At 47.3% G+C, this 18,517-nt stretch overlaps 1 protein-coding gene across 2 annotated transcripts in view; it reads right to left on the bottom strand.

Moving 5' to 3' along the window:
• kiaa1549lb (KIAA1549-like b) overlaps positions 1-18,517 on the bottom strand; it is a 67,154-nt gene that overhangs the window by 19,920 nt on the left and 28,717 nt on the right. For both annotated transcript variants that reach the window (XM_060071502.1, XM_060071503.1), the window contains exons 5-12: positions 17,377-17,596; positions 16,838-16,971; positions 15,382-15,550; positions 11,224-11,283; positions 2,422-2,573; positions 1,490-1,661; positions 298-461; positions 24-59 (exon numbers count right to left, since the gene is read on the bottom strand). In XM_060071502.1, coding sequence (XP_059927485.1) covers positions 24-59; positions 298-461; positions 1,490-1,661; positions 2,422-2,573; positions 11,224-11,283; positions 15,382-15,550; positions 16,838-16,971; positions 17,377-17,596 — 1,107 coding nt within the window. The remainder of the gene's footprint in view (positions 1-23; positions 60-297; positions 462-1,489; positions 1,662-2,421; positions 2,574-11,223; positions 11,284-15,381; positions 15,551-16,837; positions 16,972-17,376; positions 17,597-18,517) is intronic.

Genomic DNA, 18,517 nt, shown 5'->3' with positions numbered 1-18,517 from the left:
GGTAGATAGAAAAAGGTAGCTACCTGGTGGAAGTAGCCCGCATCCCTTCGATATGCCATCTGGAAACACAACATCTGAGTAAGAATCACCTCCCTATTCCGTTGAGTCAGATGATAAGATTGTAATATATTGTTATTCAATATCTTGCAGATAAAGCATAACAAGCTGAAATCATAGCTCAGACATTCAACCAATCCATAGATCTTCCTACAGTCAGGTGCACACACGCAAACACACGCAGACACACGCAGACACGTGCAGACACACATACACACACACACATAAATGCATGCATACCTTGGCTCGAGGGTTGAGGTTGCCAATGGAATCGGCTTTAAAGTCATTTTTGTTTTTCCTGCACAGCACAGCTGTGATGATGATGATGATGACCGTTACCACGGCAATGGGGGCCAGCACCGCCGCAAGGATCCACAGGTTGTTCGGCGGATTCTTGACCACCGCTGAAAAAAAAGTCAAGATCATAAATACTTTATTTATCGAGTGTTCTCATGTCGATTTTCCATGCATCTATAAGTAAACATTGCAGCAGAATCAACCCATTGGACAGTTTCAAAACATTATTTATGAGTACAATGGAAACCTTAAATAGCCTTCGCAAACCACCAAGAGCACTTCAAACTCTTCCCACTCCGGCAAAATAATCAGACAAACAGCCAGCCTGATGCCGCTGCTGTAGGTGAAGGTAAATACACACACACAACACACACACAACACACTCCATGGCACACTGCAGCACCCACTTCCCTTTCCTCTCGCTTGACAAGCTCTGCTCTGTGTCCCTCTCTCGGATTCTCTCATCCACTCTCTTGCTCCCAGTTTCTCACTCCCTCGCTGTCTTTTCTGGGCACTAAAAAGAATTGAAGCTCAAACAAACAAACAAACAAACGTTGTGCCCGGAGCATCGCACAGAGATTAGGAAAAAAAGGAAGACAATCTGCCGCACCTTTTCATCTTTATCCTCGCACCCACTGTGCACCATCTGTACTCTCTCTCTCTCTCTCTCTCTCTCTCCTTCGCTTGCTCTCTCTCTTTTGCTCCCTCTCTCTCACTCGCTCCTTAGCTTTCTCTCTCCCTCTCTCTCTCCATCCTTCGCTCTCCTTCACGCCCTCGCCCTCCCTCCCCCTCCCTCTCTCTCTCCCCCTCCCTCCCCCTCTCTCTCTCCCCCTCCCTCCCCCTCTCTCTCTCCCTCCCCCTCTCTCCCCCTCCCCCTCTCTCTCTCTCTCTCTCTCTCTCTCACTACCTTTCCCTCTCTCCCTCTCTCTCTCTCTCTCTCTCCCTCCCTCCCCCCCACGATGGGTGACAGTCCAAAGCGTTAGTCTCCATTCCCCTTCTCCATTCCTTCCCGTTGGTCTTTACCTCTCCGCCCTTCCGTCACACCTACTGTCTGCTCTCTGTCAGGTTAGTTCCAGTGGTGGAAACACTGGGGGGGGGGCCGGGCTGCGGGGCTTAGCTGTGCTTTAGTGCTTACGTTCAGCCTGCAGCTGGACGAAGTAGCCCAGGGTGAGAGCCACGGTCTGGGAGTCCACCGTGTTCAGCACCTTGGCCGCCGACGCCCCCGGCAGCGGAACGCCGTTGTGCTGGGCGTAGTAGGTCATCTCGGCCGGGCTCCTCGACCCCGCCAGCCTGCGGATGCTCACCATCTGATGAGACGTGTATAAACATGTTTCATTTATTTCAAAACTAGACTTATGTTTGACCTGCATATTAGCAATGTTTACTTCCCGGGATTGGGGTTGGATTCCCATCAGGGGCCGCCCATGCACTCACTGCATTCTGAGGGCGCTTACAGAAATAAAAGCATCCACCAAAATTAAAGCCTTCCCCGGAAAAAATGCATATATTTTAATTTATTTCGAATGAAACACTTCACACACTCAAACTAAATGGAGTAGGCTACTCCACTAGCCGGGGTAGTACTTAGCTTCCTTCGATTGCAAGTGCTTAACGTCTTAGGTTTGACGGTTTTCAAATGAAAAGACAGCCGGCTTTGCCATTTCATTAGCGAAAACGCACAGACAGGGCTCCGAGGAGCACCGACTACTGCGTTGTTTGAGGCATTTCGTTTTGTTTCGCTTAGCAATTAGCAGACGATGAAGTGCAAATCGCTGCAATTACCCTGGTCTGGCTGCACACTGAAGGAAAAAACAAAACCAACAAGTAAAACTGTAGGGTTGCTCTTGACCATGAGTCCTAATAAACAGTATAGAGTTTACTGTATACTGTCAGTTACGTTTATGTTTAGAGTCCGCGTTGACAATTGCGCTTCTCATTTTGGTACGCAAACTACACGTATCCCTGTATATATATAAAAAAAAAAAAAAAGGTTAGCCAATGGCTTCCGGGAGTCTCCACACCCCTTTCGGGGCGGGCCGAGACCCCCCCCCCCCCCCCCCCCCCCACCTGAATGGTGTAGCTGCCCACGGTGGTGGCCCTCCGGAAGCGGGGCCCCTGCTGGCCGGCGGCCACGAACAGCTCGGCCAGGCGCCGCTCCATCAGGCTGGCGAAGCTGCGGTAGTGTCCGTCCAGACTCACGTCGTCCACGTCGTGGATCACTGTGCAGAGAGAGGGAGCCAAACACACGCACCGGGGTGAGGCGGGAACGGGTGCATGCAAAACAACGGGTGCACAAGTTTAGAACAGCCGGGGGGAGGGGGTCTGGGAGAGTTGTAAGGAACGATTTTGGTTGACCACGGTTTGGTTGATGTCGTATATTCTATTTAAGGAATATTAATTCAGCGCGGACAACTGTGTCTTGACATTACAGGCACTTTATTAAACTGACATGAAGACGTACGAACCCAGCATCATGTGACCACACACACACATAATCCTATTGGTCTACTGTAACGTAACCTGCGTAATACATTAACCCTTAATGTACTGCATTCAGATACACCACATCTCCCTTTTTTACGAACATGTGAAACACATTTTTTTCAAAGTCCATCAAAACCTGTGAAAGAAAACAGGGTTAAACAAATCCTGGTAAACTGATACTCTTTCTAAACATAACATTTTCCAACTTATTTTCTGAAGTAAATATCTCCCCTGTAAAACTGGTACATTGGAAAAACATTTTCTGCTCAGCATGAACATATGACAAAATCTTTTTTTTCACATTGAACATTTTTTCCTTTTCTCAGCCACTTATAAGTTCAGTCTAGTGGGCTGTATGATTGCTCTCCCAGACCGGGTTCTGGGAGTGGAAACCCCAGGAGAGGGAACAGGAGACCCCAAAGCAGGTGGAGTGTCACCCTGCTCTAGGACCGGCAGTGGCTCCTGTTGCTGCTGTCCAGCCTCGTCTCGTGACGGAGACTGGAGTGGTATAAGATGCAGGCGGTTGCGTCTTACCACCCCATGTGGCGCATCCACAAGGTAAGATCTCGGCGAGGTGTGACTCTGGATCACAGTCCCTGGTGTTTTTGTGTCAGTCACCCACACCTCCTGACCTGGAGACAGGCTGCTGAGTGGCTTTGCACGATGTCGCCTGTTGAAGTTTGCAGCATCTGACGTCCTCTTCTCCCTTTCTTTCTGGAACAGAGTGCTGCGGTCGGGCAGTGCAGGTTGCAGCTCAGAGGAATGTGTCGGCACTGTGGTGCGGAGACGTCGACCCATGAGCAACTGGGCCGGGCTGTATCCATTCTGAAGAGGTGTGGCTCTGTATGCAAGCAGAGCCATGTACGGATCAGTTGCCTTTTTCAGCAGACCCTTTATGGTCTGTACTGCTCGCTCAGCCTCGCCATTGCTTTGTGGGAATTTGGGGCTACTGGTAAGGTGTTTGAACCCACATGCAGAGGCGAAGGAAGCGAATGCCTGGCCGGAGAATTGAGGGCCGTTGTCAGACATGAGCACCTCCGGGATGCCGTGTCTGGCAAACATCGATTTCAGATGGTTAATCACATCATTGCATTTTGTGTGTGTCAGCAGGGCAAGTTTGACGTACCTGGAGAGGTAATCAACGACGAGCAGGTAAGTTTTTCCCCCCAGTTCAAAGAGATCGGCCCCCAGCTTTTGCCATGGGCGCTCGGGGCAGTCTGACGGCATGAGTGGCTCACTGTGATTGCGGCACTCTTGCAGACACGTTCTGCATTTGAGCACCATCTCTGTGATTTGATGTCCCAGCCCAGGCCACCACACAGTCTGACGGGCACGTGCTTTGCACTTCACGACCCCTTGATGGCCCTCGTGCAGTCTGTCCAGCACATCGTTCCGCATTGCTGCTGGAATGACCAGACGTGTGTCTTTCAGCAACAGTCCATCTTGTACTGTGAGTGTAGCCTGCTCGGGCCAGAAGTGTTTCAGGAGTGGTTCCTGCTGTGCGTGATCTGGCCATCCGTCTGCACACATTTTCATGACACGAGAGCATACACTGTCAGCTTCCAGCTGTGCTTTGAGTGTGTCCATGAACGTGGGACTGACGTCAACAACTGTAAGTTGTTGACAATGCAGTCCACGTAAATGTTCGTGCTCTCCATCAGTTCAGTGTCATTTGCGGTCATTTGTTTCTGTACAGGTGAACGTGACAATGTATCAGCAGTCCAGAGTGACTTTCCAGGAACGTGCACGATGTCATAGGAGTAGCGCATGAGCCGCATTCGAAAGCGCTGTATCCTTGGTGGCAACAGGTCGAGTGCTTGTGCGCCTAGTAAGGAGAGGAGCGGCTTATGGTCAGTCTCTAGGCAGAAGTGCTTTCCTAACAAAAAGTCCCGGAAGCGCTCACATGCCCAGGTTAGACCCAGGGCCTCCTTTTCTACTTGCGCGTAGCGTTGCTCAGTGGGTGAGAGTGAGCGGGATGCGTAAGCTACCGGCCTCCATTCGCTGTCCCATTTCTGGAGGAGCACGCCCCCCAGTCCATAAGATGAAGCGTCTGCCGATACTTTGGTGTCCCTGCTCGTGTCATACATGGCCAGGACCGGTGGAGAGATTAGTGCTTCCTTCAGCACCCTGAAAGCCGCCACCTGGTCGACACCCCACAGCCAGCAGTTCTTCTTTGAGAGAAGGTCACGGAGAGCTTTGTCTTTCTCTGATAGCTGGGGTATGAATTTTCCCACCTGGTTTACCATCCCCAGGAAATTCCTCAACTCGCTCACGTTTGTAGGCTCTTTCATGTCCCTGATGGCCTCTGTCTTTTCTGGATCGGGGCTGATGCCTGACGTGGTGATGACATGCCCGAGGAACACCACCTCACTCCTGGAGAGCTCGCACTTGTCTGCATTCAAAGTCACCCCTGCTTGTTCAAGCTTTTTCAACAAGGCATGGAGACGAGCGTCGTGCTGTTCTTGGTCTTTTCCCCACACCAGCAGGTCATCGATGTGGCAGACCACCCCGTCGAGTCCATCTATCACCTCCGCCATGACACGCTGGAAGTGCTCGGGCGCAGAGTTGATCCCAAACGGAAGACGCTGGAAGTGATACCGTCCGAAGGGTGTTATAAATGTTGTGTATTTGGCTGACTCCTCAGCTAAAGGAATCTGCCAGAATCCCATGTTCACGTCTAGTTTACTGAAGATTCTGGCTCCAGCTAGCATTCCTAGACTCTGGTCGACTGATGGCAGGACATACTTCTCTCGACACACATACTGGTTCAAGCCCGTGAAGTCCACACACAGGCGTAGTCGCTGGCTGTTCTTCTTTGGGACGACGACGATGCCGGCGCACCACTCCGTAGGCTCCTCGACGCGCCTGATGACCCCCATCTCTTCCATCCGCTGGAGCTCCTCCTTCACCTTTCCTATCAGAGGCAGGGGAATTCTCCGTGGAGTCTTTAAAGAGAATGGCACGGCCTCTGGCTTGAGCTGGATGTGGTATGGACGCCTGATGTCGCCTAGGCCCTTGCAGAGTTTTGGGTAGGTTGCCTTTAAAGAGTCCATGGTGACACTGTCGACTCGAATGAGTAGACCCAGGGCAGTAATGGCCGGTAGCCCGAGCAAAGGTGTGCTCAGGTTTTTGACCACATAGACCTTCTCCTCCGTCTGCTTGGCTTTGTAAGTCAGCTGCATTTTTGCATAGCCAGCTACCTCCAGCTGAATCTTTCCTGGACCCAGCAAGGGTTTCTCTGGCTTGTGGAGGACAGGCATTTGTACCCCCGGGAACAAGTCTTTCAGGTCACTGTCCGAAATGGCGGTTACATCTGCCGGTGTCAAGTTTGAATTTCATCACTTTCCCTTTTATCTGCACATCAGCCGCCCACATGTTGTTTTCACATGACACAGAGCCCAAGAAGAAACTTTTCCCCTCTTCTTCCTCAATGCACGCTACCACAGACTTGCTTTTGCAGACACGCTGGTAATGGCCTTTTTTTCCGCAGCCCCGACAGCTTGCATCGTTGGCGGGACACTCGTGAGAAGGCCCCCCACACTTGTAGCACTGGGCGCTGTGCTGCATGCCTTTGTCTCTGCCTTGCGTGTGTTGGCGGGAATGCTGCTTTTCCAGTTGGTATATCGCTGTCCCTTTTTTATCAGTCTGTCTATGGAGCTCCCCTCCATCTGCATCACACTGCTAGCGTCACCCCTAAGTGTGCTCTGTTGCTTTTTGACTTCTTCAGACTGTCTTGCCATATCAATGGCTTTTTGCAAAGTCAGTTTTTCCTCCATCTGCAAGCGTTCAGAAAGTCTGGTGTTTGCAAGCCCCACTACGATCCGATCTCGTATGAGTTCATCATGCAAGTCCCCATATTGACAGTGTTCTGCTAAAGCATGCAGGGCAGTGACGAATGCCTTGACAGTCTCATTTGGTTCTTGTTTTCGCATATTGAAGCATGCACGTTCAAACACAATATTCTTTTTCACAACAAAGAAATCCCGGAATCCGTCTTTTACTTTGTCATAAATTTTCATGTCAGCATCACTCAGTTTTAATCCTCTCAATACATCGTCGGCTTCATCCCCCATACAATATATCAGAGTGTTAACCTGAGTTTCCTCGGAGTTCGTAGTCAAGTTGCTCGCTTGCCGAAACCTCTCGAACCTCCGGATCCATTTTGTCCAATCGAGCGGTTTGTTGAAATCGAAGGGCTCCGGTGGCTGGATGTTGAATGTAGCAGTTGGTGCACTAGCCGCCATGCTCGCTTGTTGCACGTTAACGTTTCCCTCACGTTGTTCGCTCTTAACATCCACCAATGTCTCTCCCTCTGTCTCTGTCGCCGTGGACCGTTGTGTCCTGTGCTTTTTCTTTCGGGTCATAGACACAGCACTTCTGACACCATGTCGTATAATTCTATTTAAGGAATATTAATTCAGTGCGGACAACTGTGTCTTGACATTACAGGCACTTTATTAAACTGACATGAAGACGTACGAACCCAGCATCATGTGACTACACACACACACACACACACACACACACACACACACACACATAATCCTATTGGTCTACTGTAACGTAACCTGCGTAATACATTAACCCTTAATGTACTGCATCCAGATACACCACAGTTGACTCGCAAAGACCACGCAGACGCCTCGACGCAGCCTTGAACCTGTTTTGGTTTCTGCGTCGGCTTCACGTCGGCTTTACGTTAGCGGACTTATCGCAGCGCTTCCTGCTGCGTCACCTCGACGTGAGGTAAACATTTTTGGGAGGCGCACATCAGGCCCTTGCGGTGGAACCAAGGAGGGTCCGCAAGGACGTAATGGCTCCATAAACCCCGTTGCGTTGCGTCGACGTGGAACCACACCTGGGGGAGGTGGGAAGGAGAGTCGAGGACTTAAAGGCACCCAGTGCAACTTTCGAGGCTTAAAAATAAACATTCAATTTCTAGTCTTTTTTACACGTAGTAAGTTTCAATAACTCCATACCATTACATACCGACATTTAAGCAGCAAAGATGAGACGTCGTTGTGTGGTGAGAACTGATACAAAATCGATAACAACAACAATGCCGCCATTTTCTTTATTTTTTGTAACCTACAATAAATAAAGCAGGCTTCCAGTCAATGGAAAAATGGCTTCTCCCCACCGGCGATTGTTGTTGTTTACGATTTTCTATCAGTTCTCACCACTGTGGCAACCCGGCCTGGGCCAATTAGGGATATTCAGAGCACCTGAGGAACAAGTGGAGAAGCAGGGCTTAAATAGCCGGCTTCTCCACTCATTCGGGGCTCACCCAGCCCTGGAGCTCCAGCACGGAGAGACCGGTCCTCGTGGGTGACGGGATTCCACCCACGACGGAGGGGACCGTTGATTCCTCCCAAGGTTTATGTTATTTGTATTTTGGAGAGACTTTTATGTTCGGGAATAAACATGCCTCATTTTGGCTTTTGCGCAACGCAATTGTGTCCGGTTTGGGAGGAGTTGGTGCGCTCAACGTGGCGGGTTGCCACATATGGTGGAGGATGCGGGCAACTCGACCGAGCTACGGGCCATTTTGGGTGGGAGCGCCCACCTCAAGCCAACCCCAAACCGGAGCCGACGCAGCCGGAGCCGACGCAGCCGGGGCCGACGCAGCCGGAGCCGACGCAGCAGAGACGACGCCGCCAGAGACGATGCCGCCAGAGACGAAACGCCGCCAGAGACGACGCCGCCAGAGACGACGCAGCCCGAGACGAGGCTGCGGGAGACGAGGCCGCGGGAGACGAGGCCGCGGGAGACGAGGTCGCGGGAGACGAGGCCGCTGAGACGAGACTGCGGGAGACTAGGCCCGAAACGAGCCACGCCGGCAGCAGAAGCAGCCATGCTGCGCGCCGGACCGCTGCCACCTCCGAAAGGCCACCCGAGGCTTCAGCAAAGGGTGGAGGAGTGTGGCAACCCGGCCTGGGCCAATTAGGGATATTCAGAGCACCTGAGGAACAAGTGGAGAAGCAGGGCTTAAATAGCCGGCTTCTCCACTCATTCGGGGCTCACCCAGCCCTGGAGCTCCAGCACGGAGAGACCGGTCCTCGTGGGTGACGGGATTCCACCCACGACGGAGGGGACCGTTGATTCCTCCCAAGGTTTATGTTATTTGTATTTTGGAGAGACTTTTATGTTCGGGAATAAACATGCCTCATTTTGGCTTTTGCGCAACGCAATTGTGTCCGGTTTGGGAGGAGTTGGTGCGCTCAACGTGGCGGGTTGCCACACCACACAACGACGTCTCATCTTTGCTCCTTGAATGTCGATATGTAATGGTATGGAGTTATTGAAACTTACTACGTGTAAAAAAGACTAGAAATTGAATGTTTATTTTTCATTGAATGTTTACATAAAGTTGCACTGGGTGCCTTTAAGAGGAGGGAGGATTGTCTAGTGGGTTGGAGCCTGAATGTCTGCAGTCTACCCTGTAGAGTGGAGTCCACCTTGAACCATAGGTCTTGCTCCTTTAAAACATGTTGATGAAACCATTGAAACATTGTACGTCATAAAAACAAAATAATAAAGGTTCTTCTTTCTTTGGTAGAATATCTCGGTATAGCGAAAGAGGAAATAAATAAATAATTAAGGTTTGAATCAATACTGCAATTGAAAGATATGAAGTCCATTGCATTGCGCTTAATGAGGTCGACAAGCATGAGTCGAAAGACAAAGAATAGCCATTAGGCAATCCGACACAGACAATACTAGTATATCATACTAGACCATAGTTACAGTATCTCACAAAAGTGAGTACAACTACACCCCTCACATTTTTGCAAATATTTTATTAAATCTATTCATGGCACAACACTGAAGAATTTACACTTTGATACAATATAAGTAGTCAGTGTACAGCTTTAAAACAGTGTAAATGTATTGTCCCCTCAAAATAACTCACTTTTGTGTGATACTGTATATTAGACTTATTTCTTCACAAACATAGCCCAATGTGAACAGTTGTCTGGGCGGTGGTCAGTGAAAGCATTCCAACAGACTGGTCTAGAAGGCTACACACCCAATACAGAGAAAGTACAGATCTGGCCCAAGGGGAAGAGAACGTAAAAGTCAGGATTAGTGGCGGTCCGGCTGAGCAGCACTGCACATCAAGGAAGAGCTAAGGCTTTCTGCTTCTGACATAACCCAGCATATGTCCTCAGGCTGATGCAAATGCCTGGCTGCTGCTCGGGTGCATGTCCGTGTCGGTATGTGTGAGTGTGTGTTTATTTTAAGATGCTACCCAGTAATAGTCTCTCGCTCTCTCTCTATCTTGTCTCTCGCCTCTCACTCAACAACTCCAAAAGTGTGAGGTTGAGGTTCTCCAGCTTTAGAGACAACACAACTCTATGTTGAGTGTGTATCATGTTCATGGAGCGAGCAGATCCCATTACCCAGGACATGACCTTGACTAGATAGAGCCACTCCTGTGAGTAAGTGCGGGGTTAAGAGCTGCAGGGACCCTCCCCCCCCCACCTGCATTAGACAGAAGACTGGGTGACCTGCGTCCACACATATGGTTATACTGCTGTGGGGTCTTTAACATGTATGTCAAAAATAAGGCAAAGACAAAGGAACTGACAATTAAATACTTTTTGTATTTGTTCATTATTTACGCAGTAAACAATGATTGACAGAGAAATGGGATTTTTATATTTTTTGTATATCAGTGAAAGATAAGGGAGGGATTAGGTGCAAACGTGTACGATTTGGCCAACTGTTGAATCAGCCCTTCACTAAATCGGGTGAAGCACTTCATTACCGGGGCATCCACTCCTATTGGAAGAAACAGGGACATGCATAGTCCCCCTTCTCTCTCCCCACAAACACATCACTCCACTATGGTGGCACTATAGTGCACAATTATAGAAGATAGGGCAAGGCTTACTCTTATACTTATAATTTATGAAAAATACAATTTGTGTTATTGTTTCGGTCTATGTTGCGCTTATAAGAATGACTAGGGTAGATCTTAATGATGTGTAGCCTTGACAGCTGCTTCAATAAATGCCAGAGTGACGTAAGATAAACTGTTAAAGCAACAATATGAGTTCCAATACCCATTAACTGGCTCTCCCTAATTGTTTGGAAGAAAGATTAACATCTTCCAGATTCAGTCGATAGCAAGTCCAATGATAATATTCTCATTCAGGCTGCTGCTGGGTTCAATCCAGTTACAAAAATGAGTCGATCACTATTGATCGAGGCGAATGAGTCATTCGATCAGAAGTCGTCGTAAAGACGATTGCCATAGATGTAAAATACATCTCTTGTGGGTTGGTGATGTAAATACTGTTGCAAATTAGATTTTTTTTCAATAGTCTTTAATCACTTTAATTCCATTGCTGTTCATTTATAATATTAATCCAATCTCACCTGTGATTACCCAGAAGTCTCTTGTGGCGATGGAGGAGTTTAGATTGTGGTATTCAAGTGCTGTAAGACAGTACAAAAACAACAGACGGATGAATTAGAATCCTCCAGACATCCAGAGTTTTAGTCTCAATAATAAGCATTCCAATGCCGTAGTATCATGCAGATGAACCAAACGTTTTAGCATTTTGAATCTGGTGTTACTTTATCACATCATTTATTGAATATACAGCCAATTATTTGAGAGTCAAATTTGTTGCTCCTAAGTTCTCAGTTTTGTAATATCTGGTCGCTTTTGACATTCAGACTTTGTAAGCTTTCTTTTTTATTTTCAAGACTTCCATTCAGACGTTCCTCATGGACCTTGAGAACAGAGGTGAAAAAATGGGTTGACAGAGGTATTCAAGCAGTCTGTTGGAAAGCAAAAGCACAAAGGGATGTGTGATGAGCTGCCCTGATGCCTGAACTCTTCACCGCTGCATGTAACCCTGCTTGCGTAACGCAGACTGGGCGGGCCAAAGGAGGAGACAAAGAAAGACAGGTAGACATACAGACAGGCAGCCAAATGGACATTCATTGAAGCATTACATCACAACACATTTATTTAGCTGGAGCTTTTGTCCAAAGCGATTTACAAGTGCATTCAACATTGACGATATAACACAAAAGGTTAAAGAATCATTAAACACAATTAATCTAATAATCTTTAAGTGCAATTTGTTGTGGTACATGCATAAAAACAGACATGGATACAGCAGATACATATATTGTCCCTACATACATAAAGACATTCACACATAGAGGACAGGGATCTTCAGCAGTTACAGTGACACTGGAGAACTGCTTTAATATAACCCCATAGATATAATCTTGTGGAATGCTAATCAGTGATGTGATTTGACACGAGCACTAGCTGTTTTAATGAGGGCTCGGGAACAGCTCAACATCCACTAAGATTGAAAACGAGTGTCTGCAAGCACAAAGAACACAATGCTGCACATCAGCCTTGATGTTCTCCAGAATAAATTGTGATGAAAAAGATACAAACTATTCATCAGGACCTTGTCGAGATAGTACAAATACAATGTGTATTGAAGTTGTCAGTATTGTCTGACAACCAGAATACATCAACTTGCACACACACAAGCACGTAAGCAAACAGACGTATGTACGCGCACACACACACACACACACACACACGCACACACACACACACACACACACACACACACACACACACACACACACACACACACACACACACACACACACACACACACACACACACACACACACACACACACACACACACACACACACACACACAAACACAAACACACACACTATTCTCTCAAACTAATCAGACCCTTTATTTTGAGAAAGCATGTGAAAAAGGTGAACAGCTTTGTAAAGTGCACATCACAAGCAATTTAACAAGTATGGGATAATGGAATTTAGCTCCACTTAAACAAGGCCTGGGGTGATACGAGTACCCTACTCCAACACACACATGCAAACAGGCACACACACTCACACACGCACACAGATGCACACACACACATTATGTTTCACTATGATAAAAGGCTGTGAAGCAGGAAAACAGCCAACATATGGCAAGGGCCCTGGGAACATTGTTGTCAGAAAAGTGCAAAATATTCCTAGCGGCATGGAAAGATCAACACGACCCAAAGTATTATCTCTAAGAGCAACGCTCTCCTTGCTTCCTGACACTATTCTCCGGAACGATCTCTGTGACCTTGTCATGAGCTACGACCTTAATCCCCTTGAGACCATAACTGATGATGGGACACACAAATACATTTGACTTCACTTGACTTACATTTAATGTGGAATGACAAGCAGTCTTTCGAGCTCTCGGCTTCACGTATACAAGGAAGACGTTTAACAGTTGTCCCGCTCACTACTACTGCCCTTTTTGTTCATCTCAATCCTTTTCTGGTGCTGAAAGGAGTAGTTAAGGGGTGAGTCGCCATAGCTCATTCACGCCTTCTGGTCGACTGGGGACCTTGAGACATCGAGTCATATCGCTGCACCATCCCGCCTGCATGCAGTAGAACCCAGATAACTACTACACATCCACTCGGGGGTGGGGGTTGGGGTTAGGGGGCTAGTGAACAGCAGAGCCATCCTTCATTATGAGGGCCCAGGGTGACATGGAGCATCCCCCCCATGCTAATGTGTCCTTGGGTTGCAACCAGCTGGAGCTAAAGCTGCGGTACGTAGCTGCTTAGCTATGCCACTCCCCTAGAACAAGTTTAAGTTCACGGTAGAAGAAGGAGGATAAAAATGGAACAGGTCCAATTATTTAGGAGGACCTGTGTGGGTTCCTGGGAGATTTGTTTGCGTTTGTGACTCCCTGGTTTGGAGAAGAAAATAGACTGTATATTGGAATAATGTGACTACTACGGGGACCACTACTACTACTTCTACCTATTGCTTTTAGCAGGACGGTTGAGCCCAACAATTACTCCACATCATCTCGTTGACAGGAGAAGCCCAAGAATTGTGGACTGCTCTAAATCATCTGCATTTCAGAGACTCCCAAAGAATTTTGGTTGTGGGGCCACTGCCTCAGAAAGCCATTAAGAAGTACTGCAGATGTCTCTCCAGATCACAGTTCCCCCTACGCCCCCCTAAGTCTGTTATGTGCGACTCACATGCACAATGCCAAAATGTATCATGTGGCCCGGTACCCAGTCACACTGATACTGTTCTAAGACTTTTCCTTGCATAAGTAGTATATTAGAATACTTGAATTATTTAACCAATATCGCCCATGAGGGCGTGCTGTTATACTGAAAAACTGCATGGCTAAACTTCGTTCATAGGCTCGTGTGTTTTTCCCTCCCTCTCTCTCTCCAAAGATCTTTTTTACAATAGTCCTACAAGCAATCATTTATTTGTAAACAGTAATAAGCAACGACAGATTATGATTTGCTTGTTTATTAAATCATTTATTCGGTTCCGCCAAAACAAATAGTTCCACAACCGGACTGGGACTTGACTATTGCCAAGCAACACATAAACATTTTCCTGTACTTGCTTCTGTACTTACACTTCTCCTTATCATGTAAATTGATCTGTATGTTTTCATTTATTGTGCAACCAGTGAAGTAAGAGTCTGTTCACAGTTCCTCTGTTGATTCCGATGAATCAACAGAACAACAAACAGCTCTATTGTTTTGGGCTTCTTCCCTAACCTTTGCCCACTCCTGACCATCATTAATTTCATTATTCAACTCAAATGATGTATTTGTGGAAAATATGTATATCTTTGCAGTGCAACGGTTTGGATACAATCAAAAATAACGATCTAATGTAATGGTTTAAATCGTAGATTAGAATGGATAACGATTATTATTCCACTGCTTTGTTGAATACTCGATTCTGAGTGGTCAATTAGGGCGTTTAGCAGTCTGTTATTTCTGAACAGCAGACCACTGCTATACCTCAGAGCCTATTGCTATGAAGGCTATTTCCAACCTTACAATCTAGCAGAATGGATTTTCTTTTTTGCAAAGGCAATAAAACCCTTCAGTGTGATTCAAGACCTCTCCGCCTGGGTCTGTGTTCTGTATTACCCTGTCGGGATACTTTCGTGATAATGACCGGTTCACTGTACTTTTTCCATCGAACATACAGTTAAAAGTCCCAGTGCTGTTTTACTCTATCAGCACTCATGGAATGCCCCTTGTCCTATCAAATTACTTGGTCGGAAACAACTGTTGTATAAATGTATACAATATATATTACATTAGGCTATATGTCATTGTCGGAGCCTAGGTATTATTGGAGGCATTTCATGGCTGATTTTGTATGTATATTAGGCACTTTTGGAATAAGAGCTAGAGTTTGAGTTATAATATTATATAGTCATCCTTATTTGCCTATTCCTCGGAAATCAAACCAAATTTTCATAATTCTACTGCTCACTCAAAGATGAATGATGAACTCATCAGTCTATTAAAACAATTACGGACTCACTTCAGGTATTCTTCATGGTTGGCTGTATTATATCTAGGCTGGCTCTAAACCACCCTCTAGAGCAGCCGTGTGCTCTCCAATGGTCAATACAGGTTTAAATATAATGTTTATGTGTATATAAATATATATGCATGTACATATAGATGAAAGACTCACGCTCTGCGATGACGAGCGGGGGGTAGAACAGGTAGTAGCCCACCAGCTCGGCCGTGAGACGACCCAGCAGGCTGGAGGCGGTGGTGCCGTTGAGGAAGACGGAGCCATTCCTCACGCTGTAGACCAGGGACACAGCGGGGGTCCGGGACACCGGGGAGACCCTCAGCATCTGGACGGAGACAGAGGGGGTGAGGAACCACGTGGATCTACCAGGAGCACACATCTCCATTGGATAACATGGAGGTGTAGATAGAAGAAGGGGGGAACCAAAGGAATACTTATCTAAAATGAACCAGGGCCGAACCAAAGGAAAACATAACTAGAAAGAACCAGGGTGGAAACAAAGGAATATGAATCTAGAAGGAACCAGGGCAGAACCAAAGGAGTATGAATCTAGAAAGAACCAGGGAGGAATCAGAATGATACATATCTAGAAGGAACGCGGGTGGAACCAAAGGTGTATGAATCTAGAACGAACCATGGTGGAACCAAATGAATAATAGATGAACCAGGGTGGAACTAAAATAATACATATCTATTCCCATCTTAGATTTCTGGAAGTATCTTTGATTTACTAAGGTAGTGATCATTTGACAAAAATAAACTGGCTTTATATAATTGTAGGAAAGAAAGGGATAAGATAACAATTAAGATGACAATTGCGGCAGGGGAATCCAGATAAAGAATACGCTGTATTAAATGAATGTAAAACCTAAAGATGGTAAAGCACTGCCACACTTCGCATGAGCTTCTAATCACTACAGCAACGGGAATTCGTGGGCACCAAGTTCAGTTCAATTGCATGCTGTCCCCCAAGCTGAAGGCCTACAATTTGCAAGGAGAAGCTACCAAAGGAAGTGGAATTCCTGGATGTGCACAAAAGTGTTGAGTTGAAGTTGGTGAAGGCGGACAGGCATAATGCAGACAGAAATTAACATTTTGTTCAAATGACTGAACACCAAAGGCAAGAGGCCACCATGAAAGGCAATCAAAGGTATTTGAAACTGTATCAATGAATAACGAGATTACTCACTTTGAAATAAATCAAGAAGCCCTACAATAAAGAGCAACTAGGGTCATGAATATCGAACTGAAACCAACTCACTAAGACACAAAATGATTGAACATCATTTGTGTTTTAATGGTTCACTTGCTTTGACCGTTTGATACTAATTTATTTTAATGTAAAACAGTCCAATTAGACCCAAGGATGCAAGTGAGAGATCATTAAAAAATGGGGGAGCGGATAAATTATAAAAAATAACAAGTACTGTAAAACGAGGGGGGTGAGACGGGTAATTATGGAGCGTGTTTTAGCCTTTACCTGGCAGACCGCCAAAAAGCACAGTTCACACTCAACTCCCAAGAAGGGGTTGAACAGAGAATAAATGGGCAACAGTTGACTCATGTAAACTCTACAAGGTGTTTGGGGGGGGGGGGGGGGGGGTTAGGGTACCTGAACAGAGAGCTTGCTGTGGCTCCCCAGGTGCTTGGCCTGGGCTTCAGAGAAGGCGTTCTCCAGCCTCTGTTCCATCATCTGAGAGAAGCGGCAGGAGCGAGGATTATCCCCCGCGCCCACGAACCGCAGCACTGGAAAGGCAAAGCATATCACCGTTCAACCGCCGGCCTGTGGTGGTGGGGTGCTGTTGTGGATTCTTTTCTGCTGTGGGGTTTGTTATTGCTTTGTTGCTGGCTGGGAAGCATACGGCATATGTTCCCTTCGACGCTTCTGAGAGGATAGACACACATAGCTTCCAGCCAGCCAGGTAGAATGCGTTTTTTATGTTTTGTTTGCATGTGTATTGTGCAAAGGTTTTTTCTTTCTCTCTGTTTTCGGGGGATAACAAACCAAGGTTTCCTGCCCCTGTGAGCATACCAAGACATTGCCTGCTCATGGAATAATTAATTACAACCAGGCCTTAACACAGCTAGCGTGCAGGTCCCTTGTATTGTCCCTTCCCATTCAATCTCGACCGGTCTCCTGTCTTCACTGACCCGTTTGGAGCTGGAAGCCACTGGCTGAAGTCGGCCTCCACAAAGCGGTGGGGATGGGCAGCGCCGTCACCATGGGGAGGTACTGACGCAGGTCCGCAATCAGCCTATCACGGCCGTAGGAGCCCAGGCCCTCCAGCACGGCGGCCGGTGTGTACACCGCGCCCTCCCCGGTGACGTGGTAGGCCACCGTCATGTTGGGAGAGCCGAACACAGTCTCCACCTGATTGGTAGAGAGACACAGTCAGAGAGGGAGTGAGAGAGAGAGAGAGAGAGAGAGAGGGAGCTAAGGAGAGAGAGAGAGAGAGAGAGAGAGAGAGAGAGAGAGAGAGAGAGAGAGAGAGAGAGAGAGAGAGAGAGAGAGGGAGAGGGAGAGGGAGAGAGAGAGAGAGAGAGAGAGAGAGAGAGAGAGGGAGAGGGCGCTAAAGAGAGAGAGCGAAGGGTGGAGAGAGAGAGGGAGACAGAGAGGTAAGGAGAGAGTGAGAGAGAGGGGGCGAAAGAGAGAGCAAGCGAAGGAGAGAGAGAGAGAGAGAGAGAGAGAGAGAGAGAGAGAGAGGTAGAGAGAGAGAGAGAGAGGGCGCGAAAGAGAGAGAGCGAAGGATGGAGAGAGAAAGGGAGACAGAGGTAAGGAGAGAGTGAGAGAGAGGGAGCGAAAGAGAGAGAGCAAGCGAAGGAGAGAGAGAGAGAGGGAAGTAGATAAAAAGAGCGAAGGAGAAATAAAGAGAGAGAGGGAGGGAGAGAGAGGGATATAGAGGGAGTGAGAGAGAGGGTGAGAGAGTGAGTAATAGAGAGAGAGAGAGAGAGAGAGAGAGAGAGAGAGAGAGAGAGAGAGAGAGAGAGAGAGAGAGAGAGAGGGCAAGGGAGAGAGAGAGACAGAGTGAGCAAGAGTGAGAGACTATTCTAGTTGGATCAATAGGCCATCAATCATATATGGTAATGATCTGCCTGTCTACACAATGACACCAGCACTGGATGCATAGGGCAGATAAAAATGGAGGATGGTTGGCTAGTCGTGCCTATGGTATGGACCAATTGTACAAGGCACACACCTAGCTCTACAGCACGGACAGTTCTGGGTCAGTCAACACAGCCTTTTATTTAATTCAGACTCTCATTTAGCTAAAATATTTGTTTGCTTCGTGAA

The sequence above is a fragment of the Gadus macrocephalus genome, chromosome 14 (genome assembly GCF_031168955.1).
Source record: "Gadus macrocephalus chromosome 14, ASM3116895v1".
Lineage (NCBI taxonomy): Eukaryota > Metazoa > Chordata > Actinopteri > Gadiformes > Gadidae > Gadus > Gadus macrocephalus.
Note: the sequence above shows the minus strand (reverse complement) of the source record. Positions and strands in the feature narration are given on the sequence as shown.